The sequence below is a fragment of the Ornithodoros turicata genome, chromosome 1, assembly GCF_037126465.1.
Source record: "Ornithodoros turicata isolate Travis chromosome 1, ASM3712646v1, whole genome shotgun sequence".
Taxonomy (NCBI): Eukaryota; Metazoa; Arthropoda; class Arachnida; order Ixodida; family Argasidae; genus Ornithodoros; species Ornithodoros turicata.
In genome coordinates, this window is record NC_088201.1 from 35,699,729 (window position 1) to 35,726,970 (window position 27,242).

General features: G+C 45.0%; 1 protein-coding gene across 1 annotated transcript in view; it reads right to left on the reverse strand.

Annotated features, from left to right (window-relative positions):
* Positions 1–231: 231 nt before the first annotated feature.
* Positions 232–27,242, reverse strand: part of LOC135377983 (phospholipid-transporting ATPase ABCA3-like) — a 44,733-nt gene continuing 17,722 nt past the window's right edge. Inside the window, exons 13-24 of the mRNA XM_064610767.1 lie at positions 15,110–15,359; positions 14,942–15,003; positions 11,179–11,433; positions 9,573–9,890; positions 8,977–9,102; positions 6,911–7,195; positions 4,365–4,559; positions 3,958–4,292; positions 3,679–3,866; positions 1,678–1,851; positions 564–786; positions 232–501 (exon numbers count right to left, since the gene is read on the reverse strand). Coding sequence (XP_064466837.1) covers positions 262–501; positions 564–786; positions 1,678–1,851; positions 3,679–3,866; positions 3,958–4,292; positions 4,365–4,559; positions 6,911–7,195; positions 8,977–9,102; positions 9,573–9,890; positions 11,179–11,433; positions 14,942–15,003; positions 15,110–15,359 — 2,651 coding nt within the window. The 3' untranslated portion in view covers positions 232–261. The remainder of the gene's footprint in view (positions 502–563; positions 787–1,677; positions 1,852–3,678; positions 3,867–3,957; positions 4,293–4,364; positions 4,560–6,910; positions 7,196–8,976; positions 9,103–9,572; positions 9,891–11,178; positions 11,434–14,941; positions 15,004–15,109; positions 15,360–27,242) is intronic.

Here is a 27,242-nt window from a genome sequence, read left to right on the forward strand (position 1 = left end):
ACATTAATCAACATTTTTTACGTGCAATATGCACATTTTCGGTATAAGGTAACACGAACGTCGATATCAAGGCGCAACTGAAGGAAAGGACCATCTCACCGGTAATCAAGAAGAGCGGGTTCGCTGTCTGGCGTTTTCGATGACTGTCATATTTTGTGTCTGTGCTGCATCATACGTCACTCCTTCATTTAAACATTAATGGCGAACGAGCACTAAAAACAAATATTTCTCGTTTAAATGTGTCATTTATTGTGGATCCAATTATATGATTTCTTCACCCTCGGATTCGGTGGGTGGCTTTTCTTTGTCGAAGTAACGCACTTTATTTTTGCCAAAGTCCACCATCTTCCGCTCCCGTGCGAATCCCAAAAACACTTCCCCTAGGGAGGCCTCGTTGACCAAGTAATCCAAAAAGTGTAACTCATCCTTAAGTTCTTCCATGCATTCGAATATCTCACTCCAAACCAAGGTGGTCCCTTTCAGGCGAAACCAAACTTGGTCCTACGGAATCCGGAAAGAAATACGAGTAAGGAATGACGTTGAAATACATAGTGAAACCTTACCTCCCTCACTTCAGCAATGACGCAATTGTCGAACTTCTCGCCCATGCCACGGATCAGGGTTTTATAATAATCTTTCATCACAGACTGCTGTACGCTAAGTTTTACTATGACTGTGCACCTTTGTCCCGCTGAAGTTTTCAGTGCGATTGTACTTCCGATCTGAGAAAACACCCCACTCGAGAGAATTGCGAGTCGATCGCAGAACATGTCGCATTCTCTCATGCTGAAATAAAGATGATACGCAACATTTTCTAACGATATGTTATGCCACACGAGGCTATTTTTCCGATAAGCAAGCATGCATTACTCAGTTTTTAGTATAAACAGAGCAGCCCAGCAGAAACGCTGCGCGTGAATGAACCCATCGTACATTCATTCAAAGTCCTTTGCCCAGCAGTCGTGCTCAGGAATGCACGACTGCCTGAGACAGTTTCTAGATTTCCTGTCATTCAATATTCAGGTCACGATAATTGTTCAATCATGTGCCGAAGTATGCAAGATACCCAATTCAAAGTTCGTAGTTCTCCGTACTGTGCCGGCGCTGAACCGCAAATTGAGCGAGACTCCCCTACAGACGTTCAGCTAAACTTGCCTGTTTACATCGCGTGTACGGAAGTATAGAACACACGCCAGGTAAAATCACAGAGAAACTTTTGCGTGCGCTACTGCATTGCTCTGTATTGCGCAGTCAACCACCTTAGTACGAAACAAGAAACATGCCGTCATCTTGACACCAACGCGAAAGAAACGGATTTCATCCGTTGTGTCGTTCGTGCTTTACGAGCGAAAGAGATCACAATTTACGCTTTCCCTCTCTTTCTCTCTCTTTCTAAAGAAGCGCGACAATGCGGAGAGGCCTCTGATTTGTCTCCTCAAACACTCTCCTGCTATGATAAGACAAATCGTTTGAGGAGACCAATGAAAGCCCGCTACCGCCCGCTACGCACTGTCGGCCGTCTTGAGAGGGAGAGCAAGAGGGAAAGCGTAAGTTGATTTCTTTCGCTCGTAAAGCACGAACGAATCCCGTTCCTTCTGTATTACTGTCAAAGTAACAGCATCACACTCCGCAAGGAGAAATTTTTACACTTTAGTGAGTCACCACTGATTTCCTTACCAATGCGACGTGAATAGAACTGCCATGCCGCAGTCACTATGTATTTTATCCATGGATTGGAACAGACGTCCTCGTGTAGCTGGGTCAACACCCTGGGCACATTCGTCTAATAGCACAAGGGGAGGCTCGCCGATCAAGGCGATGCCGATCGACAACTTTCTGCGGTTGCTAGCGCTGCAAGAAAATTTAAACGTTAGATCGCAGTAGCTAGATTTGCGCGTACTTAAATGCATTTTCCATAACGCTGATTCAATATTTACTCCGTGAAATTCGGCTGGAAAAAAAAAAAGTCAGGTTGGGCCACATTGTGTACCGTAGACTCATCGATTACCATAGAGCGATCGCGACTAATGTGTTTATGATAACAGAAAAAGAGAGGACTGGAAACAAAAAAATATTCCTCTCTCCTGAGCAAATAATGTCGCGATCCCCTCGAACAAAAGTCAATCTTTCGCCAAAGCTATGGAAAAGAAGGAACGTCGATTCTCATTCCGAAGTGTTCGCATCGCCCCCTACCGACTGTTCTGCGAAATAAAACGCATCGATGAGGAAAGGGACATTGCAGAGAAGCTTCCTAGATGGCGATGGGGTGAAATTGTTCCGCAGCGTACTGCTGCCCCTTTATCGATGCTGCCAGGATTCCTGCGACGATACCGATCAGGAGGGATATTCGTGCTTCGTTCATCCGCCACTTGATGGTAACGTACGTAACTGAAGTGGTAACATACGAACAGAGCTGCGTAAGTTACTGAAAAAATGTAATTAAGTTACAGTTACATGCATCGGAACGTAAATTAGAGGGGAAATTATTGAGCGGGCGTTTCATCTGGCAAGAGAGTACAACGTCCCAACGAAATAGTGAAAAATATGTTGTTGTTGTTGTTGTTGTTTTCATACCAAAGTTCATAATTTCCATAAAGGACTAGATGACAAAAGTGAATGTGAACAACGCATTTCGAATCTGCAAAATACATGAACTGAACTCAGGAAGCATCTAACACTGTTATTAAATTATTGTTCTAATGCATCATATATGCGACTCAACATTAATGTAGAGTAAACTGACTTCCGCAAATTAACGTGATGTACTTAAAAATTATACGTCGTTGGTTAGTTAAGATGAGTGCCGACATGAATAGCGAAAGCCCCTTGGGAGTATGTTGGCTTTCAATGAAAGGTAATATCTGTGCAAATCCATTAGTTGGAAGGAAGATCGAACACTTCAACGCAGCAGAAAAGCATGAGCCTTTAGAAAAAGAAAATACTGGCGCACATTTACAACAATTTATAACAAATTCGTTCAAACAAGAGCTGGACGTAACTGTTCCTAGAGTATAAGCTACAGGCAAAATGTAATTACACTAGGGTTTCTACAGTATTTAGATAGAGTAATTGCCTACAGTATACCCTTAACCACTTGTAGTGAGTTAATGCCCCGCTCTGCGCACGAATACGGTGTCTTTTTTTCTCTCTCTCCCACTCGTTACGAACACCCCAATCATCATTAAAACAAATAAGCATTGTTATGTAATTTTTCCGTTTCCTTTTCATTTATTTATTTTTTTTTTTACCTTGTTCCGTTTACTCCCGTGTGTGTCGTGTGGGTCTTCCTACAAGCAGCTTCTTCCTGAATTATCTTCCAAACAACTTTGCATTTAAATGCGCCAAAAGAGTCGAGTTAAACTTTACTACATAACACAACGCTTGCTAGTGCCTTACAACAAGGTAGAATCCGATTTTTGAAGCTACAGTGTGTGAAAAGCGTTGCACCCGAAAAGGTTAGGATACCATGTGTGGTATCATCGATATAGCAAATTTCACCATGATATATGCCGTTTATGCCGACTGTAAGGCAAATAAAGGAACGTTTTTGTGTTTGATGCATTACACCGGCCTAAATTATGTACTTTAGGCGCAATTCATGAGCAGTTATCCGATGCGCAACACAGTGCACTTCGGACCCGCTCCGTGTATTCTGCAGAACGTCAATGTTGCACTTACGAATATTTGCCAATTTGCATGTGCAATGTCTGGTTGAGGCCAACTTTTCCTTGTATGTATTGCACTTCATTTGCAAGGTCTTCACCCTCTATCCCCCGGAGTTCCGCAATGACAAGCAGCATTTCTTCGCCCGTCAATTTGTCTATTAAAGGATCATACTGAGGACAGTAACCCAGCTGCTGTTGGTACTGAAATAATTCAAATGCCGAGTGTTGTTCAAATGCAAGTGTATGCTATAAATAACACGGTAACGGAGCCGGAAACACCTGTTATACATACATTAATTGGCCGCCTTTTCACGTCTATTCCGTTCATGAAGGCATTTCCCTTTTTCAGTGGCTCCCGTCCAGCAATCATTTGCAGAAGTAGAGTCCTACCTGCCTGGGCCAGACCTAAGATACCGAATATTTCCCCTGGAGGTACGTAGAAGGTGATCGGCCCGAAATCTGGGAAACCAGCACGCTCTTGCAAGAGCTCGAAAGCTATTAACCCACGTTGAACAGTCGTTTCGTTGGGATCAAAGAATCGCTTCACTAGTTGAGAAACCTTCTTCCGTTCTGCTAGTAAGCTCTCCTCCATTACGATTCGCTTTTTACCATCCTCGCTTGGTTCTTCTGCAAGTAGATACGCGACGGGTTTCAACACGTTGATGAACTTACGTCACCTCACATACTCTTTGCACGTACCGCTTTCTTGTACGCTCTTCATGAATTCTTCTACGTCTGTTGCCGTAAATTTCTGCTTCACTTTCATGTCCCGACTTATCACAATCATGAGGTATAGCAGACCGCTCAAAAACAGCATAGTAAAATCCCAAATACATGACTTGCTGTCTAAGCTAAGTGTTTGCTGATTCACTTTGCACTTCTGACTGCACACGCCTGCACAAAGTGAAATTGAGTCGGGTTATCCGTTCAAGAAAGACCGCGTGCATCAAGTTTATATAGTGTGCAATGCGTTATGTTCGCTGAAGACCCTATTCATGCGCAATAATGAGGTGTTCACTGAAGCAGTTTCTGTTCCTCTCTTTTTTCTTGTTTGTTTTTTCAAGTACGCCGTTATTCGCTGCGAGATCGACCTATAGGGGGCGGCACCGGTCACCTTTCTATAGTGTGGATAACACGCCGGCCGATGTTCGGAGTTGATGGCTCTTTTCGTAATTCGTGTGTATATTCACCGGAAGATCACTTGTGCCGCGATGGTACGATACTGTTCGGTTCTGTTCGGATACAGTTCGCGAAATAAACGTGTAAAAGCAGACGATGCGAGGAAGCCATCCACACTACGGTAGTTTATCGTTTCTCCGCAGCGCGCCGACACCGTTCGATCTCGGAGCAAAATTCGGTCATTCGGTTAACCAGGAAGGTCATTGACAAACCATTTGAACTGTCAAACAGAAAATAACGTTTAATACTTATGCGCTTATGTTTAATCTTGTGCGCGTGTTAATCATGTGTGTGGCATTTGCTCGCGACACCTGGGACCCTATTCTCGTCAAAAGCACACCGGAGGGAAAGGAAGCGCCGCTGAGACTGCAAAGGAGTGATTTAATGATTAGTGTTTGTTTTGAGGTTGTACTGACGTGTCTGCATTTTGCGATCGTGATCACGTATAAACGTGACGGAACAATTAAATTTTCAGTAAATTGACGTTATTTGCGTTACTTAGAACTCGAGAACGCAGGCGCCACATAATAAACGTAGTCTCCAGTATTATCATTTGCGCGCCATTATTTCAACGATCTTGTCCCATTGCACAGCTGTCAGAAGACATTTGCAAAAGCACGCCCATATATAATTTAATGACACGAATTTCAAAGTTCTGCACGATTTATGTTTAAAGCGACGGTCGCATCCGTTCCATTCGATTTCGAAATTATAGTGTCATTTTATTCCTCCTGGACTACTGACCACAGTACGGAAAATTCCACATGAAATAGTGGCGTAGTTTGACTGCTATTCGACGGAATACATGACAAGAGCAGACGCCGGATTTTGAGAGTATGCCGGATTAGAGTTTCCTCTCTGGAAAAACGAGAAAACGTCACTCCCTAAGAACCAATGAGGGCGCGACCTTGAGAAAAGGTATGCCGCATCCGTGCGGACGTCGCTTAGAGTTACTGGAAGTCTGGACGGGGCCTTTCCCCCTCCGAGAGCCGCGGCTCCACTCCTCCGCTTAGGGGACGTCACGCGGCCAGAGCTTCTGCGGCCGTGGACGCAGCGCTGGAAAATTTGTTACGTTAACAACTAAGTACTTTTCGGACGAAAAAAATAGCCGGGTAGATAGTCGGCCGATGCCGAACATAGTGGTGTCGGTTTCATATAGATGGGTTTCCGGATGCGACGGTTCCTTTGATGAAGCCCCTTTCCAGTTCCGTACGGGTCACAACAGGGCGTTCTTGTGAAGCGGTGGCCCTGTTATAAAATACAATTGCACGCGTAAAGGCTCGAGTATGGGTTGACGACGCGTTCATACGGTTCACCAATTTGGCGACCAGTTACAGCTTACGGAGGAAGCAAGCTCGATTACTTTTGACGAGAATAGGGCCCCACATATGTGAAGCACTAGAGGTCGTACTACGCGTTAACCAGCATCCCTTGCAGGACGCGATTGAGATTTGCGTATCGAAGTTCGGAGACAAATTCCGTAACAGAATCTAAGAGCATGCGCAAAAGCGTACATTAGTGGGAAACGGTTTTAGTAGATCGGAAGGTGTTCACAATAACGGTCCCGAAAACACGATAAACCAGTGGCACTGTTTCTTTGAAGCGGGTGACATCACATTGCTAAGCTTGGAGTTGATAACTTCCTTTATCGTATCGTTTTCGTAGAGTTCTTCAGATGTACTAAAACTCGCTCGTGTCTGTAGACCGTTGATAACGTGGCTTCCGAAGTACAGTGTCCACCGCACTCAATTAACTGATAAGATTCTGCATCATGCACGCTGCCATTGGTACGGTAGCTTCATGGTCACGTATCAATAGTCTACACAATCTATTATCCAGAAAACAGCCGGAAAAAGTCAGAAAGCCGTTATCTGAACTAGAGATTGACCTTCTCATTGATATCAGCTAGGAGCAGAGGCGGATCTGGGGTTCCGCATGTCCTGACCCCCTTCGATAACTGTCATTACATGGAGTTGAAATTGACCTGCATTTCAAGGCAGGACCCCCCCCCCCCCCCCGCCCCAGAAAAATCCTAGATCCGCCTCTGGCTCTGTGTTGCGGCATACCTGCACAACACTTTTGCAGTCTGCTTGCGAAAAACGCAGCCATTGATGCGGTGTCAACTTGGTAATCGCAGACAAATTTCAAGAACGAGCCCGAGATGTGACAGCACGCTTCGTTCTCAAGTAGCTGTGTCTTTATAGAACCGGTTCCTTGAACCAATGTAAACTGCGGAATGAGTCTCATAGGAAGAGAAATTACTTCCACATAACCCGTCGTAACCTCACGGGGCCAGAACGATGACACCGCTCTCGGAGACAGCAGGCTCAAGCTGAGATTTAGCAGTGCGCCTAGAATCAAACACACCCCAGAATTAAACGCGCCAAATACGCCATTTATCAAAATAAAGAAATTGCGATATTGAGCGACGTGACTTCTCCAAATATCACATGTGATCCGTAAAGTATCAACGCATGAGCAAACGGCAAACACACGTTTGTAACAAAAAAGAAATGGCTGCATCACAGGGGTGTCCTAACGCTGTGTCCTACCACGTATCGCTCCATGGACGATAGCGCAAGGTATATATACCTTAGATAGCGTGCCAGGGGAATGCAATGCATTCTGGACAGGTCCTGGCCTGACGTCATTGCAAACGTCATCGTACACCATAAAAATGGCGGCGCCTATGATCGGCAGCCGAACCGTATGTAAACAACGTGACTGCCGTTTCTGTGCGTCGTTTTGTAACGCAGATTAGATTAGATTAGATTATTAGAATTAGATAATAAAAACGTCTTTCGATCTATGCCAATGTCGCCTCGTACTTTTCGTCATTCACAACGATGTGATAACGACGCTGGTGACTGAGAATTCCCAAGAATAAATCGTTTCGTCGAGTAAGAAGCACCGTAAAATTACGCCAGTAGAATACGTTAAAAAAATCTGATGATTTTATGGTGAAAAGGAAATGTCGGCCAACGCCACAACAGAACATAACTGACAAGGTCACGTGACCTCAAGATGCCATCTCCTGTGACTTGGGGACAGGACAAGATGGCGACTTTGACGAGGGGATTTTTTTTTTTTTTTTTTCATCTTTATGCATTCTGCCAAACGCGTTGAGATGCGGTAGCTTGATAGGGCGTTTCGGTGCCATTCTAACTACTTCTTCCCCTCCTCTCTCCACAACTGCTACGGACGGACCTACACGGCTGCCGACGTTGATTGGCCCTATAGAGCTATTGCTGTAAAATGTGCTACAATTAGCACGGTGTTGCGATTCCCTCAGGCAAGCAGGTTGGAGTTGGAGATGGAGATTAACAAGAAAAAAACAAGACCGAGTCGTTAAAGGAGCAACAAGGTGACATTTAACATCGCTCGAAATCCTGCCTCGTCTGTCAGACTGTCCACCACGAATCACCATGCAAAATATTTTCGCTCTGCGGTGCGTTATAGCTGCGCAATCGAATTTACCAAAAAAAAGAAAACAGTCGGAGGAAGCAGCCGCGGACGGCTGACGCGATGCTCTCGTGACGTGGTTAAAGGCTCTGTGCCTTGTTTCTTTGTTTTTTATTCGCAGCTCAAGCGTCACTTATACATGCTTGAGCTGTGCTGCTATATGTCACTGGTCACGTGAGGGAGTAGGATACGTCACGACGTCCTCTCGTTCTGCGATGCGCTCTTTCCACTAGAAGGATTTTTCCAAGGTGTGCGGAACTGAGCCCTCGCGCTCGCTCTGTAGGTCACCTACGCTCATCGTTCTTTCGCAGGAACTCATTTTATTTGTTGGAGAACACTCTGCACCGAAAAACGAAAGCATTTTGGGGTTCACCTCGGTATTCCTTTAGGGAAGTCGATCAAGGAGTGCCAGTTTAAGTTCAGTATCTACGTTCTCGACTTCTTTGGTCACGCCTTGCGTGGTTGATTTCGACAATGTTATCGTTGACAGATGTCCGTGATCTGTGATTACTCCCTCCTTATACTTAATAGACATGTTTGATATTCAACCTAAGGCGATGTCGGACACATGAAATCCTCTCCGGCGCTGTTCAGTGCCGCAGCACACGCTTATACGTAATTCACAATTCCATTCAAACCCTTCAGGGATTGTAAAGTGAGATGTACTCACCAAACAGAGATCCAAAGCTTACCAAGGCAAAATATGCAATAACGGATGACTCAAAATATAACGAGAATAGGTACACGAGAGGGAGGAATGACCATCCGAACATCATAAACATAATGAACGACGCACCTGTAAAGCCAAAAATAAATTGCCACGGTAAAGCACGAAACAAAAGAGAATCACTATTAAAGCCATTTGAAAGCATTCCCTCATATGTATTAATTCCTTTAGAATATTTCGTTGGAGAACACTAAAAACACTAAACTGTAAATATATGGGAATCTACAACGTGGAAAATTCGTCGCCCGTACAGAGTAAGCAAGTCCTTAGTTCTCTTTGTATTATGTCTTTTTCTGTATTTGTATCTTTGTTTTTTGTATCTTACTTTTATCTGCATGGTTTGTCACCCCTCGGATGTAATTTCAGTTTCGAATGCACGTTTTTTGTTTTTTCTTAATTTATGTCTCCTCCCGATGACCCCAGAGGTGGCTTACAGAAATCTGTTTCTGCTAACTGAATGTCCGCTTTTCTGCAGATGTTGTTTAGTGACCGCATAGTACTCTACACTGCAGTATTAACGAAATACAACCAAATATTACCTATTCGGAAATAGTTTCCGCACTTTCGGACTTGCAGCTCAAACACCACCATTGGTAGGGTACAAAACACAGTGATCACCAAGTGAAAGGTCAAGTCTTGAAGAAACGAGATGACCCAAAATCGCTCTGCAGAGAGCCCAGCCATGAGTTGAATCTGCTTGGCTCCACTTGTGTGTTCTACCAGTGGCAGGTCGACGAAAGCAGCCACAATAAGCGACAGCGAAATAGGCACTAAAATTGTTCCCATGGTTCGCTGAGCAAATATCACTTTGTGGATCTCAGTGCTCACATTAGCGAGTGCACTAGTCGTGGCATGACCTGAAAGAAACACGATATTTTTTTTTTTTCATGTAAATAAAACGGGGGGATCAAGGAACAGAGAGAGAGACATCATGGAAAGTGCAATGACTTTGTCTACAGGGCGAAAGACGCGAGCCAGTCTGCGGCGGGGAGAGAAGTAGTCATGATGGAATGTAACCCATCAGAGGTTAGCACAAACACGACAAAATCATCCAACACGCAACACGTAAGGTCGTCGAAATAAGGCACTCGTTCAAAACGACAGACAGCAACAGGACACTACACTACCCTAGCACGGTCCATTATCTACACTATCCACACAGTGTACGCAACCAAATATCCAATATCAGTACCTCAAAGTTAGCGAGCTAGAACTCCTTTCCGGTGGGAGTCATTTACTGCTTTGAATGATACTACCTTGCTGAAAGGAGACAGCGCCGGTGATACACCACAACGTCGATCTCGGTAGCGTCATCTGAAATGTGGCTCGAGAGTACTCTACTCACGAACATTCGTAATTATTAAATTAGCTGCAAAATGGCTTTCTAACTTCATCCGTTAAATAATTAAAATATTCTGGTCACATATCCTTATTTTCAGTTACCGTGGTCTAATAATCGTCGGCTGGTTCTGTTTTGGAGGCTACGCCTTTCGCGCGCAAAGGAGATAAGCAACATTCCCTTCCTCAAACGGAGCATCTCCTTTATCGTGTGTCACGGGAAGCAAACGGCGTTCGGAAGGATGTCCTTCTCTGGAAAGGCCTTTAGGCTGCCCGTGTGTCGGGGGTATTAGCCTGGGGAAAATAGCTATTCGCCGCTAGATACATTTCCGTGTTGTTGTAGACGAACTTTATACCCCAGGGCAACAATACATCACCCGAACACTACAAGAACGGAAATCTCAGTGGGAATGTACACAGATTTGCATGGAAACACATGGTATAGAGTGCAAACTCCAACGGCACGCGACTCCTAGCATTGTTGCCAAGCGGGTAATAAGCTGGGAGTTATTAGTTTGATGTTAATACCTCCTCCTTAATATGTATTGTTAGAAGGAAGACCCACCGATGTCTTGATAATAAGTAGAGGGAAATGCCTCGGGTCAGGATACCGATCTTAATGAGTTGCTTGGTGATGGAAGGAAACTTTTAATTTTCTAGTGCCTCCGGGGTGCGCCTTACGTGTATCGTTGCTGTACAACCTAATAAATGCTGGAGTATGCAAAACACGGTCTGTCTTAGCAGTATATTTCCTATAGCAAGGTAAACCCTACTACCAAAGAAAGCGTAGACGAGATGCAGACTTACGGTCACTTGATTCGAAGACCGTACTGTGCTTCATAGAGGCGATCACGGCGTCCACATCTTCCCAGTTGTTTGGACTACTTAGACTTACTTCTTCTACACCCATGAGTATAACTTGTACGACAAGTAGCACAGGTATAATCACATAGCTACGTCTCATGTACGCAGTCTTTTTCAGATAGATGGCGTGCAGCTGATGCCTCCAAACAAAGTGCGCTTTCTTGCGTGGCTCGTGCACACTCGATAGCATCATGCTGCCTGGAATAAATATGGCAATATCAACGCCACACAGACGTGCACACTAAAAAGGGATTTCAACATATAACACGCTTGTGGTACAGCTCGTCAACCTTAATAATAACACTGGAAAAAATATGATGTCGTTCCCGAGTGCGATTGCAGCAACCCTTGGGGCCATCAGGAAATCTTAATTGAACAAAATTATTCTGTTAGTTTAACGCAAGGATTTTGTTCATTTAACATTCCCCCAGTGCTCCCAGGGTGGCTGTTATCACGCTCGCAAATGAGACAGAATTTTTTCCAGTGTTATTATTAAGGTTGACGGGAGCTGTACAACACCACTGAACTCCTGATTCGAGAAGAGAGCGAAACGTAGGTTTTTCTGTTCCCATTAACACTGCATTATTTCGGTATGATGTTTGGCTAGGAGCGTGTTATTCGGTGAATTTTTGCGTCTATAGCGTTGTGCTACGTCGAACAGGGCACATCGATAGAAAAGTTGGGCTCAACGAGAAAAGCGAACGGGGGCACACTGGCTCCAAAGAAACAGTGAATCTTTTGGGACTAGTCTTCGAAGTCCCGGGTAATTTTATCTTCAGCCTCGGGATTGTTTTCAGGAATCTCGGGATCCCGGAGCAGAATTTCGGAGTTCAGATAAAACTGAGACAGCAACTCTCGGTCTAACTCTAACTAACTAACTAACTAAGGTTTCCTGTGTGCGTTTTGTGTGTGTCTCCTCGGCACTCTGTATCTACATTTCAGTCGAAACATTCGTCATAACTAAGTGCTTTTGATTTTTTTCAAAATGTGCGGCGGCGTTTATGAAAAACTGACGAGGCCTTTTTATGGCCTCCTCAGATATGAGGATTATTTTTATTCTCATTCGTCTCATGTAGCGTCCATCGATGTATTTCATACTGGCACCAAGGACTGGCACCATGCTTTGACTTCCACAACTGATTCACTGTGATTTCAAAACCTTGCAAGCAGCAGGAAGTGAATGCGCCCAGCAGATTAATGTTAAAGAAGATGCTGGCCTTCGAAACTCCACGTGGTATATTTGGCAAGCGAGTGGTTCAGGTTGTATAGAAGGAGATGGTTTGGAGACCTTCCGTAGAGGTTCCAAGAATTGTCGATGTTTTGCTACAGCCCCTGCACTTAGCGTGCAGTCCATCTTTGGCGTGGAAGAGGTGACGCTGGTTGAATCGCCGAAGTTCTGCGGGAAGTCTCTGTATTTCATTGGTCTGCTCATCGTAGAAATTAAACCGACCTGTTCTTTTTTTTTTCTTGCTCACGTGCACGGCACTACACAGTCAGCTGGACGGCGCCGATACACCTCAAGGAACAATGCAATGCACAGAGCTCCGGCCAGTGTGTCACAGACGTCGACAATCGAAGCCCCGCTCACTGGCACCGCAATTACGGTATTACGGTGCATGTGACAAAGCTAAGGGGAAATAATTGTACATCATTCAAACCAGTGCCAGAAATTAAAATTAAGCAACCCGTAATTGTTCCACAGTTCTGCGTCGCGACTGCGCCAAGAGTAGGTTTGCAGTAATCACCTCAAGTCCCCAAATCCCAGGATTTCGGGATTCTGGATATCCTGGGCCCCGTACCATCTGGGACGACCCTTTTCCCATGAGGTTGCAATATGGCGCTTAGCAGAATGGGCGTAACATTTCAACATTGCCTTAAAATTTTACACAGAGGACGTTCAGTTCACTACGATCGGAGACCGCTAACTTCGGAATACAAGAAGTCCCATCACACAGCGCACAGGTGCCACGAGCTTTGCGGATGACGATCAAACCCGGGGCTCCGCTATTCATGAGCAATTCAGTTGAATACGCTACATCCAGGAACCTTTGGGATGACGCTTGAAATCTTCATGTTGTTTCCTTGTGGTCGTTCCACCTCCTATCGCGAAGAACGAACGCACACCCGAACCAAACCCGAAAGCGTGCTTTACCACCATATCACCGTCGATGTGGCAGAGCGTCCTTTACAGTATACAGGGCGTTTCACATAAAGTGATAAAAAACTGGCGACGTACTCGCCGGAGGATTGTGGAAGCTTCGGCAATTACCTTCTAGAAACTTTTACAACAATCGAGAAAGGCTTTGGATAATTTTTAATTGCGGGAAATTGCCAAGCGAACCTCACTTTTTTAGAGAAATACGAGGTGCTCCGCGGATAACCGTAGACCCACCAAAAACTCTGCACAGTATCGCAACAGAAATAGTAGAAAAAAATAGTAATAATTACGCTTTAGCCCCGCCTCTTTGATTTTCCCAAAGAAGCGCGCTCGAAATGTGCGTCTAGAGGGGTTTTCCTCAATTAAAAATTGGCCAAAGCCTTCCTAAATTGCGGCAAAAGTTTCCAGAAGGTAATTGCCGAAAGTCCCACAATCCTCCGGCGAGTACGTCGCCAGTTAGAATTTTTTATCACTTTAGGTGAAACACCCTGTATGTGCAAAGGTAGTGCGGCATTTACTGAAACATAAGCTAGGTTCTAGTATATTAGAGACAATGCAGACAATTAAACGTAATATTACAACCAGTCGTAGTGCAGTGTGACATATCACTTGACTCGCTGGGGCAATTAGGCATTCAGGTGCTTTTACTATGCCAGTATGGTCCCTGTTGAGAAGTTGAAAACAGGAACATTGATCAGATGGAACAAGTATTTGTGACCCTGTCTCTACATACAGGGCTGCGATGTTCGTGATATGCTAGAAAGATTCTATAGACAAAGAAAATACCAGGAACTAAAACATTCGAATTAAACGCTCGAAAAATGCTGTGCTCCGGTGAACTGTAGTTACTTTTCGCTGCACACCTGTCGAGGGGACCGTACGACAAACCACAAGTTCCTCTATGTTTGGTTCTTATCTTGGGGTTCGCGAAGCTCTTGCTAAGGTTGCGAGAGTTAATGGGAAAGATCTGAGCAACATATCGAATCGAACATGATTTTCTCGAAACATGCACCCAAAAAAAGAAACACGGAGGTCATAATATTATGTCGCAGTGCATTTGTGCCATTGGGTCAAGAGAATTAGCTACCATGAGTAGAGCTGAGCGCGGATACTATTAACAGTATCCACACCCGCGTGGATATTCGCATATCCGCGGTCATTGCATCTCTAGGAAAAAATATGTACGATGAATATGTTATCTCCATAACGAATCCTGAGATTGGGGTAGAAACACGAAACACGAGTCCGAACACGTAACACACGAAACACACAAAAACAGAAAAACGAGTGTTACGAGCGTTTTTACTTTTGTCGCACAAACTCTCTCAGGAACGTTATGGCCATCCACAGTTGTCTAATAATAGCAGTTACAGGCACAGCAATGCAAGGGATGACACCATTTTGGATTCACTGCGTGCTCTCAATTATGGCTCCTCCTAGGGGACGGCGGCAGAGGAACGCATATTCTTACCCGCTGTTTTGTCCACGCGGACTTCAAAACATTATATTTCTATCCGCAAACCAGAATGTCGTGCGGATATAACTTACTTTTGCTATCTCCTTCGTCGTCATCCTGTGCAAAGTCCTCTGGATCTGTTTCTTCTTCCAATCTGTAATGAAAACACTAAAATGGCATCACACTGACCTCACAAAAACGTAATTCGCAAAACTAAAAATTAAATAAACGAGGCATTTGACGAGTCGCTGCGTATTTACCTGAGAAGAACATCTTCTAAAGAGGAAGCGCACACCCCAATCCGTTTTATCCTCATCTTTTTTTTTACTTCTTCCAACTTTTCGAGTAAGTATATAATAGCGCGGGGATTAGCAAAGCCTATTCCGTAAAGTATGTTGCGCTTCCTTCGCGTATAAACATACGCCGATGGAAGAATTTTGCGAATAAATTTCGAGACTTGATCTTGTTCACAATCCATGCTCGTTGTCAGATGCAGCCTGTATCCTAACCCTGAAACAAAAACGGCGACGGTATAGCACATGGATAAGGGTGTTGGCGTAGGCTAGCTGGTGAAACATTCTACTGTGGCCGTGAGTAGTAAAGGGACAGGCAGTACTCTAGGGGGGATGAGTTAGCAACCTGGGCCCCTGGGCCCTGCCCTGAGTCCTTCGCGTATTTTTTCCCGCGCGCGGCGTGTGCGGAGGGTTATCCGCGCGCTTACTGGCGGGGGAGGGCTGCGCGTGCGCGTATCGTAGCGCATTTTTCCATCTGGGCCAACTTCCCTTAGAAATTGTTTCCGGTAGAACAGGTGTGCAGTGGGCGGTTTACATGCAAGTATAGACATGCAAAGGATAGCCATACACAAAAAACCTGAAGCAGAAGAAACGCAATACAATACACGTAACAAAAAATATACTTATTACAGGTACGATACAATAGCATTGAATAGGTATCACAAAGCAAACACAATATTTTTTTTATTAACAGTAATCATACACACAAGTTTTCAATGAATCAGTAGCACATTTAATCAAAGAAGATATTCTTAATCAATACGATTACAATCAAAATTACAAGTTTTATTATAAAAAGTCTGAGACGTGAGAACCTGATAGATGTAAGTAATTTCGAGCACAATATGAAAACTAAGTTTAATATTCCAACATGACACAAATTTAATTAATCAGTTTCTTATGAAGTGAATAGCGCAGACATAAGGAAATAATTCGAATCAACACGATCAACACATAGCATTAATATAGAACCTAACCGACGTATTCTCCAACATGTAGGGAAATAATAGCTACACAATACCATATCAAAACGAGAAACGGTCACCACATTTAATCAAAGAAGATATTCTTGATTATTATTATTATTCAAAGAGATAATATGATTACAAACAAAATTACAAGTTGTATTATATAAAGTCTAATATTCCTATACGTGAGAACCATCAGTGCAATAGTGGGAAGTTCTGATAGTTGTATGTAATTAATGTAATAATGTGAACAGCAGAGACCCTGGAAGACCATGGGACACGAACGACACGAACACAACAGGAAATAAAATCTATACCACTACAAAGAAGTTATTCTTAATCAAAACAACAGAGGAGAATAATCTATCATTTTAACTATCATAAAATTATCCTCGTGACATAATCTAATCGAACACTATACAATTTTCATTCTAAGAGAGATGTTATATTAAAAATGAACTCCACCACATAGCACGCTTCTAGCCAACAACCAGCTTTGATGACATCTGCACTGATTTTAGCATTTTAGCATTTAAGCCACAATCAAATATCTTGTATAGTATGTGTGACTATATGCACAACTTTTTAATCTATATCTTTAAAAAAATGCAATAAATAGCGTGCAGTTTTGACTTTGAAAATTTAAAGAAGAAAATGATCTTTAGTGTGGAGTTTGCGTTTTACCACGTTATGAGCTAAAAAATTAAAAGTATGGCCTTTCCATTTGTAGTGCCGGGATGCTATGACACTAAAATAAGGTGATAGTTTTTCAGTATGGGCTACGGGAAACCTCGAATCTATTTTGTGAATTGGATCTACGTTTATGTGTGACCTTGTGTCTTCCATTGTGTTTATGCATAACGCTCATCTTCATTGTATATTGGTTAAGCATTTCTGATGGCGGTTGTGTGATCCGCTTCTCCCAAAATCTGATTGCCACTTGGAAATTATTTCACATACGTTTGTGTGCCGTGTGTTACGAAGATTACGTGATTAGAAATGTAGACTTCGCCTGCACATCATGCTTCTAAAATCCTCCATTTGCATCGCGGCATTTCATAACAGATTCGCTTTTCACGAAGGCTTCGTATAATCTCGCAGGCACTGAATCCGAATGCAATTGTAAAAGTTGATGACACTGTCGCGAACGCTTTGACTTATCCCGCCGCAATCAGTTATCTTGCCTTATTTCCCGTTTTGCCCTATCTTGACGGCTGATTTTTCCTATCCAGTCATACAAACGGACGTGTTGACGAAAATATTTATTCCGCACTCCAATGGGGTTGCTTGTCAAAGACTCCTTTTCTTCTTCTTTTACTACGTCTGGGGTAGTGCAATTGTTCGAAGTACATACATGCACTGTGGAATTTAATTCATAGAATATGATAAGTTTTCAGAAAAGATTAGTGATTCTTTTTTGGAATCATAGACTGACGTATCATGCCTCTAAATTTCAATGACCGATCCTTCTCCGGCAATTCTATCCTTCGGGTGTTGAACTTGTACAGAGTGTAGTCGGGTAAAACCTATTTGATGGTCAGCTCTGATTTCATATGAGAATTCTAACACACAGTGTGGAATATTCGTTTCCTTAGCGATCACTGTTCTCAGTCTAGCCATGCTAAATGCGAAGTGTTTTGCATTGTGATGCGTAGAATTCATTTATAATGATGACAAAGATTACATTTATTGTTTCAGTTATATGCTTGTTTATTCCGATAAATTACAATTGTCCTATTCCAATCTTTGAAGTTTTCGTTTGTTGTCTTGATTGATGAATTCGGAATGTATTACATAATGTCGTCTTATTATCGGTCGCTTGAATCCAGCGTTGATTAATGCAATCGATATGTTGTCGCCGCATTTGTATCGATTCAGTAACTTGCACTTTGTTGCGACGAACTTGCACAATCTCTTATTGATGTTTCCTTTCTTTGTGTGAATGTAGTTGAATGGCGTACAAGACAGTATTAGATTAAAATCGTCCGGTGGTCCACCGCAGTTGATATGTTCGTTGAGTTTCAATAAGTGATGATACATCAGACCTTGTACAACAATATTGAACTTCTGCTCATTCGACATCGTTGCAGGGACTGGTAGAAGAAAATAATTGCGTTGCCGTGGTAGTGGAACATATCATGTGATAAGATTTTCTGTACTTTCCATCTCAGATATGTGTAATTTCAACAAATCCGTAATGAATCGTGCGATATAGACCGCTTGTATATCATAATTTGATCCTACTGCTTTCTTGATGAATGCAATGCCCATTGCAATGATTACAATTACATCTGGTCTAGTGTATTTCAATTCTTCGTTAGCAAACCTCAAAAACTCCGCCATCAATCCCAGTGGCCCTTCCGACGTTGATGTGCAGATATTTTTATAAGTATTGTAGATTCGGCATATAAATTCTTGCACCTTCAGTTTGTGGGGGGCGCTGATAACCCGGCAACTTCCGCGCGATAGCGCAGATACCGCAAGAGATAAAAGAGCGAGCGCTCGGGGAAGGAGGGATTCGTGCGGCATGCAGGCTGGCAGACGGTCACAGAAGCGAGGAGCGACGAAGCGGGCAGACGGCCAGCAGCTGTGATGTAAGGCAATAAACCTTGTTTCTTTTGTTCAACTGCTGTGTCAGTGTTCTTCGGGGTTACGGCGGGGTCGAATACGGAACCACCCCGGGTTTGTGGGCCGAGGTTCCCACAAAATTGGCGCCCAACGTTGGTGTTTTCGACCCGTCGTACCGTTTTCCCCGGAGGGCACGGCATAGTTGCAGTTAGTGTGCATTTTTGTTTGTTTTTTTTTCGTTCTGCCGCCGTCTGCGTTGCAACGCAGGTTCTTCGACCGGAGATGCCTCCCAGGAAGAAGCACGAACCAGACAGTGACGAGGACGAGCTTGCGCCAGTGGCTGAGGACTTGCTTCGACAGATGGCATCCCTCTGTACGTTACTGACGCAGCAGCTTGGTAGCAGCACGCCCGCCGCCCAGCCGTCCCCGGACACGCAGCTGCGCCTGAACTTGCCGGTACCGACATTTTCGGGCTACAACGACTCCAAGTCGGCTGAAGATTTCCTCGCTGACTTGAGTGCTTACCAAACTGCCATTGGAGCCACCGACGACGTCATTCTGCGTCGAGTACTTCCCGCAGCGCTGGTAAGCTCAGCTGCTTTGTGGCGTAGGTCCCAGCCCCCATTTCTCTCGATGAGCGTATTCAAGCAGCAGTTTCGGGACGAGTTCCTCCCCCCAGACTACGCGATGCGTATGCGCGAAGAGCTTGCAGCCCGAACGCAGCATAGTGATGAGAGCCTTTTGGAATACATCCGGGCGATTCAGGAACTGTATCGGAGAGCGGACCCTCTCGTAGACGAAAAAGAGAAGGTGGCACGCGTTATCCGACAGTGCCACACTCGGTTCAAGCCATATTTACGGGGTCGAAGTTTTACTTCCCTGTCGGAGTTAGCTACAGAAGCGCGCAGCATTCAGGCCGACTTGCTAGCTGAGCTGCGTTACCGCCCACCTCCTAGACCGGAGGAGACTCTTGAGCCTAGTTGTGCATGGGGCGGATCGGTACAGGCTACGGAGCTGCATCCCCGTTAGCCTGCAGGACCGAATAGCGGAGCGTCAGCAGGTCCTTCACACCGCTCACTCGATCCTTTTGCGCACGAGCAAAGGAACCGAGCGAGGCTTGTTGAGGAGACTTCGAGGAGCGCAGGACAGACCGGTAGCGAACGTCGCCGAACGTCAGGATACCGGCGTAACGACAGGATTGAGGGATCAACCCCACCGCGCTCTAATGGACTAAACGTTGGGAGACCACGTTGTTACGTTTGCGGGCAACACGGACACATCCGTCGGGACTGCCCACATCGTACTTCGGCCACCCCCGAAAGAACCCCCCAGGGAAACTCGGAACGCCGACGGCGGTAACCGTAGATTACGAATTCCCGTCGTCGGCCGGAGCGAACATTGATAAGAGGCAAGTTACTTCTAACCGTGCTATCTTTTCTGATAATACAGTGGCCTTGGTCCCGCTTGCGTGCCGATTGCAAGATGACATCTGCAACATTGGACCTTTCATCGTGGTGCGCGTTCTGGGCAAAGACGTTGCAGGTTTGGTGGACACCGGAGCAGCTGTTTCCCTGATCGGCGACACCATCCACGACTGGTGCCGGGAGCGGAATATCTCGGTACGGACGACCAGGACTCTCCTAAGGCTCGCCTCTGATGCGGTTGTACCTGCCGGTGGCGCGGTGCGCCTTACCTTGACTGTCGATGGACATCGGGTCAGACAACGCTTTGTTTACCTTCCTGGGCTGGCAGGAGCAATGATCCTGGGACGCGACTTCATTATCCGGATGGGACTTGTCCTGGACTTGCGTCGCGGAGGCTACCAGCATGCATGCAGCAGTACCTTCTACCCATTCCTGGAGTGGACAACCCCTGGAGCGGACCAACGCCGGACTGGTGAGGGAACCCAGGACGACTGCTCAAAGCGAAACCGGGAACCGACTGGCAACAGCGATGAACCTAAGCAGCAAGCCGCTCGAGTACTTCGCGGCGCTGGAGAATCACTGCCCGTTGGAGAGCATCACGGAACGGGATACCAAACGCCTGTAGTTGCAACTGCTGTCTTGCATGGGGGTCTGCAAGGGTTTTCTGGAACCTAAGAGCAACGAGAAATGCTGGAGCAAGCATTGCTACCCTTTTCCCGGATGTTTACGGAAAAACCAGGTTTGACCGAAGTCTTGGAACACGGCATAGACACCGGCGACGCAAGGCCTTGGAGATGCAACCCGCGGCCGCTTAGCGTCCACAAGCGCAAGTTGCTCGATGCTGCGCTGAACGAAATGATCGAGACGGGTGCTGTGAGACCCTCGCGCAGCCCGTGGGCCTTTCCGGTGGTACTGGCTCCGAAGAAAGATGGAACCGCAAGGTTGTGCATGGACTACCGCCGGTTGAACGAGGTGACGGTGAGAGATTCGTATCCATTTCCCTCTATAGACTCGATCATGTACACGTTGGGATCAGCCCGTGTGTTTACAATCTTGGACTGCAGTCGAGGATTCCTGCAGATACCGATAGCACCTAATGATGTCGAAAAGACAGCCTTCACCTGTCATAGGGGACTGTTTGAGTTCGTCCGGCTTCCCTTCGGATTGTCCAATTCCCCGGCTAGTTTTCAGCGTATGATGGACGAGGTGCTCGGCGATGCGAAGTACAACTTCGCCATGGCTTATATGGATGACGTAGTAATTTTTTCACGTTCATTCCAGGAACACCTTTCACACCTGAAAGTGGTGTTAGGACGTATGCAAGCTGCTGGGTTGACGGTCAATCCTCGAAAGATGCAGTTGGCGACTAACCGCATCGACCTGCTTGGGTTTACAGTGGAGTCCGGCACGGTCAGGCCGAACGAGGACAAGCTGAAGGCTATCCTAGACTACCCTCGCCCGCAGGAGGTAAAGAGCTTGCAGCGCTTCCTTGGTATGATTGGATTTTATAGACAATTCATACCGCGGTGTTCGGACATGACGCAGCCACTAACCTGGCTACTACGGAAAGGTGCGCGCTGGTCATGGGGAGAAGCACAGGAGAATGCATTCTCCGCCCTGACGGAAGCGATAGCGCAGATCACCTGTCTGTATCTCCCAGATCTTAATCGCCCATTTGTAATGCAGACAGACGCGAGCGATCATGGACTGGGCGCAGTGTTGTTACAACAGCACGAAGGTGAGCTTCGGCCAGTGGCATTTGCAAGCCGCACGCTGACATCACCTGAACGAAATTACACCGTGACAGACAAAGAGTGCCTAGCTATCATGTTCGCACTGAATAAGTTCGACATGTATCTGGATGGTGCGAAATTTGCAATCCAGACTGACCATCAGGCACTCACCTGGCTGAGTAGATTGAAAAATCCCGCCGGAAGACTTGCACGTTGGAGTCTGACGTTGCAACGGTACGACTTCTCGATCGAATATCGGAGGGGGACCTCTAACAAAGTGGCAGATGCGCTGTCTCGGGCACCTCTGCCCCTGGAGGACGTCGTTACCACGCCGGAGCTCGTAGCCGCGGTTGGACAAGCCGGAACGGACAGAGAGCAGGCGTGGGGACACATCGTGAGCCGGAAGGACATCGTGGAAGGCCAGAGGACGGACGGACTCTGTCAGCGTGTAGTAAGGTGGCTGGAGACAACGGGCCCAGCGGACGCCGGTGACGCTGAAGAGAGGTTCGACTCCTATCAGCTGAGCGAGGATGGTCTTCTGGTGAGGTACATCCCCCAGGCGGACGACGAGGAGGTCGGCGGCAACCCTTTCAGGATCGTAGTACCACGAAAGCTACGTAAGTTATTCCTTTGAGTATCCGACATAAGAAGACGTCCCCCTATCACCCTCAGGCAAACATAACTGAGCGGGTCAATAGGAATATCAAAATGATGATGGTAACACTTACCAGCAGGCATAAGGATTGGGACGCGCGTCTAACGGAGATTGGCTTCGCCACTAGTACGACGGAAAATAGGTCTACTGGGTTCACCCCAGCCTATTTGAATTTTGGACGAGAAATAGTATTTCCACTCAAAAACACGCTACGAACACTGAGGGAACAACCCCGTCGCCCGTATGCACGATATGCGGAAGACATTCGCAACCGTCTCTCAACTGCAGTTCGTTGTGCACGTGAGAATCTTGAGGTCGCACGACTGGAGCAAGCATCCCAGTACAACAAGGGTCGACGCCAGGTAACATACCGCGTAGGAGACTTAGTCCTGAGGCGGACGCATCCACTTAGCGACGTGGCGAAGGGCTTCGCAGCTTCTCTCGCGGACCGATGGGACGGGCCTTACCGGGTAAGTGCGCAACTTATACCCGTAACTTATAGACTTGAACGTTGCAGTACAAGCGAGGAGTCCGGCCCAGTTCACATCACAGACCTCAAGGAGGTCATCGATCGCATCTTGGAGCAAGATGAAGGGCAAGAGGACTCCGGCACAAGTTCGTCGCAATCCCAACCCTTCCACGGCCCCATCGACACGGAGTCTCAGCCCGCTGAAGATGGGACAGTTCGGGGCGGGTTACCGGGGTCTCCTCGTTATAACCTCCGCCCTCGTAGACCTCCAAGGTGATGTTTTTCTTTTTTTTTTTCCCTGCAGATGCCACGACCACCTGCAGCGAGAAGCCGTTCTCGACCCCAACAACGGCACCGACCTCAGCGATTCCCTGGGAACTCTCCTGCTCGGAGGCCTTCCCCGTCACCCCGATCCCCAAACAGATCAAACAGACACCCCACCGAGCCTCCAGCGGTGTACACGGAACAAGAAAGAAGCACCCTCTGCCCCTTCTGCGGTGTTCCACTGATCCACCCTCCGACCCATAATGCGGGAGCCCTTCACCTGCATCATATCCAACAAGCCGCACAGCCGAGGGCAGCAGCTAACAACGTGACCTCCGCTCCTACACGTCGGGACATAGTCGCTGCAGTGAACCTACTTCGGCAGCTGGCCCCCCAAGTTCTCGCTCGGCCATCCTTCTCACCGGACCCTGAGGATATAATCCTCGACCTCCCCGAACTTCCGGACATTTGCCTCAAGGGGGGGAGAGTGTGGGGGGCGCTGATAACCCGGCAACTTCCGCGCGATAGCGCAGATAGCGCAAGAGATAAAAGAGCGAGCGCTCGGGGAAGGAGGGATTCGTGCGGCATGCAGGCTGGCAGACGGTCACAGAAGCGAGGAGCGACGAAGCGGGCAGACGGCCAGCAGCTGTGATGTAAGGCAATAAACCTTGTTTCTTTTGTTCAACTGCTGTGTCAGTGTTCTTCGGGGTTACGGCGGGGTCGAATACGGAACCACCCCGGGTTTGTGGGCCGAGGTTCCCACAAGTTCTGTAGTTTGTACCATATCTCCGAAGACGACCATGTCTAGGACGTATTGAAATGCAGCGATAATGGAATCGTTTTGCGGCTCTTCCTTTTTGAAGCAGTGTTTTATCACATCTTCCCACGACTTATGGTAGCGAGTACAAAATCTGTCCATCTTTTCAATGTAGAGCAATTGTCTCTTCTGTTTTCAAGTGCGCGTCTACACTTAATTAAAAGCATATCTATGCTCATTTTATTGATTAAATTTTTTTTTAGAATGTTATTAATACCCACATGCCATTAGAATTATGGAGATTGATTTATAAAAAGATGTGATGAGTAAGAAAAAATGTACGCTTTCAATGATTCTATGTACAAGGCCATACTAGAGCCCGTCCCTCCCTAACTTGATGTTGGTGTTGGGGGTCGTCGGTTTTCATCACACTTTAGCACTTGAATCCACTAGTTGATCATGTTTATTCATTGAAAATGACAAGTTTCTGTACAGATTTTATGGTGTATTCACGCTGCTTGCTTAGAAATGATTTGTCTGAATTATTGTTTTGTTTCAGGTTCGACTGATATTCTATGAGTTGGACATTGTGTATGCATGATGTATTAATTGTGTCGTATTTGTTTCAATTGTTCACTCGATTGAGATAAGTAAAAATAATCTCTGAGTTGGGAATGCCTCATATTTCTGAGTTGTGTTTCACATTTGATTTTTCTGTGTGGTTCATCTATATAGAACTTTCTGCTGCAAGATATTACAAAAATTGATGTAATTAAATTTGTTTCTCGTTTTTGATTGATTGAGTATTGTTGCGTATCATTTAATAATTTGGACTTTCTCTACATGTTCAATAAAATATCGCATCTGTACAAACTTAGCCGGCTTGTCACACTTTGACGAAAGACTTCCGTTTCAAGGAAAATATACGAAAAGATAGTGATCCCCGCGAATAATATCGGCATCTATTTGCGCTGCACAATAAAATACAGGGTGTCCCACCGAAAAAGGGCCAGGGGCTAAAAAAAAGACGGAGTGCTGGACACAAATGGAACCAATTGTACGTGTTTAGCAGTTGTGTGGTCTATCCCAAAATATATTTTTCATCACCCCTTGTTAATTAATTAGCGGTAATTAATTTTCTAACTTTTCAATTATAAAAGCTACGAAGTTGTCTCAATGGGAACACCTAATCTCTTCGGTCGCCTGATACCAAAGCCGTTTTCAGAACAAAAATCCGTTCGATAGATCGTTCACAAAAAATTCGTGAAGGAAAACCATTTTTTTTCTTTATTTTGTTCATTGCGCAGCCTCGAAGACGCGTATTTCCTTCATTCCCAATGTGAGAGAGTGAAAGAGCACAGTGCCGCCTCATGCGCCGAAGATGAGTTTTAACTTGCGGAAACAAAACAAAAAGAAATGTATGGGGTGACTCTATCCCAACTGCCCTTATCTTGGGTTACTATTTCTGTTTTTTTTAATCTTTTTCCAGAACGCAAGAGGCGATAGTGTGCTCTTTCGTCGTCTCGTTTTGGGGGTGAAGGAAAGATGCGCCTCTAGAGATGCGCAACGAACAAAATAAAGAAAAAAATGGTGTTCCTTCACGAATTTTTTGTGAACGATCTATCGAACGGATTTTTGTTCTGGAAACGGCTTCGGTATCAGGCGACCGAAGAGATCAGATGCTCTCATTGAGACAACTTCGTAGCTTTTATAATTGAAAAGTTAGAAAATTAATTACCGCTAATTAATTAACAAGGGGCGACGAAAAAAATATTTTTGGATAGACCACACAACTGCTAAACACGTACAATTGGTTCCATTTGTGTCCAGCACTCCGTCTTTTTTTTTAGCCCCTGGCCCTTTTTCGGTGGGACACCCTGTATATCGCCTTTGAACTATCTTATCTGACCTCGAGAGCGCCCTGTTTGCTGGAGGAAGGAATATAGCCCCCAACTCTTTGAGTGATAAAGCATGGGAGTTGCTTCATTTTGGTCACATAGGTAGAGACAAAGTCTCCCGAATTTGAACAAAAAGAGTGAAAACCGAGATGAAAATAGTGCATATTTTCTATGTCTTGGATACCTCCAGGTTTGTAGCGTTCGTTAGAACGAAAAATTATGGTGTTCGATTAGATTAAGTCACGAGAATGATTTTATGATTGTCCAATGATATATGATTTTCCTCTGTTGTTGTTTACGTGGCGCCGCTTAGAGTGTTCCTCTGTTCTTCAGCGTTAAGTCTGTGCTATAGTGTTAAATTTGCAATGTTTCTGCTTTTGATAGATTGATTAGCTATTATTTCTCTATATGTTGGATGGTGCGCAGGTTTTGCTCTCTATTAATTGTAACTGTTGATTGTGTTGTTTCTTGTTATTTCCTTACGTCTATGCTGTTTACTTAATAAGAAATTGATTAATTAAAAGTTGTGCAATGTTGGAATATGAAACTTAGATTCCCGATTGCGCTCGAAATGTTATGACAGATATTCACACTATTGCAATGGTGGTTCTCACGTATAGGAATATTAGACTTTTTATAATAAAACTTGTAATTTGATTGTAATCATATTCATTAAGAATATCTTCTTTGTAGTGGTATAGATTTTATTTCCTCTTGTGTTCGTGTCGTTCGTGTCCCATGGTCTTCCAGGGTCTCTGCTGTTCACATTTAATTACATACAACTATCAGAACTTCCCGGTATTGCACTGATAGCTCTCACGTATAGGAATATTAGACTTTTTATAATACAACTTGTAATTTTGTTTGTAGTCATATTGATTAAGAATATCTTCTTTGATTAAATGTGGTGACCGTTTCTCGTTTTGATATGGTATTGTGTAGCTATTATTTCCCTACATGTTGGAGAATACGTCGGTTAGGTTCTACATTAATGCTATGTGTTGATCGTGTTGATTCGAATTATTCCCTTATGTCTGCGCTATTCACTTCATAAGAAAATGATTTATTAAATTTGTGTCATGTTGGAATATTAAACATAGCTTCCATATTGTGCTCAAAATTACTTACATCTATCAGGTTCTTACGTCTCAGACTTTTTATAATAAAACTTCAATTTTGATTGTAATCGTATTGATTAAGAATATCTTCTTTGATTGAATGTGCTACTCCATTTTAATTCTGACTCATTGAAAACTTGTGTGTATGATTATTGTTAATAAAAAAAATAGTGTTTGCTTTGTGATACCTATTCAATGCTATTGTATCGTACCTGTAATAAGTATATTCTTTGTTACGTGTATTGT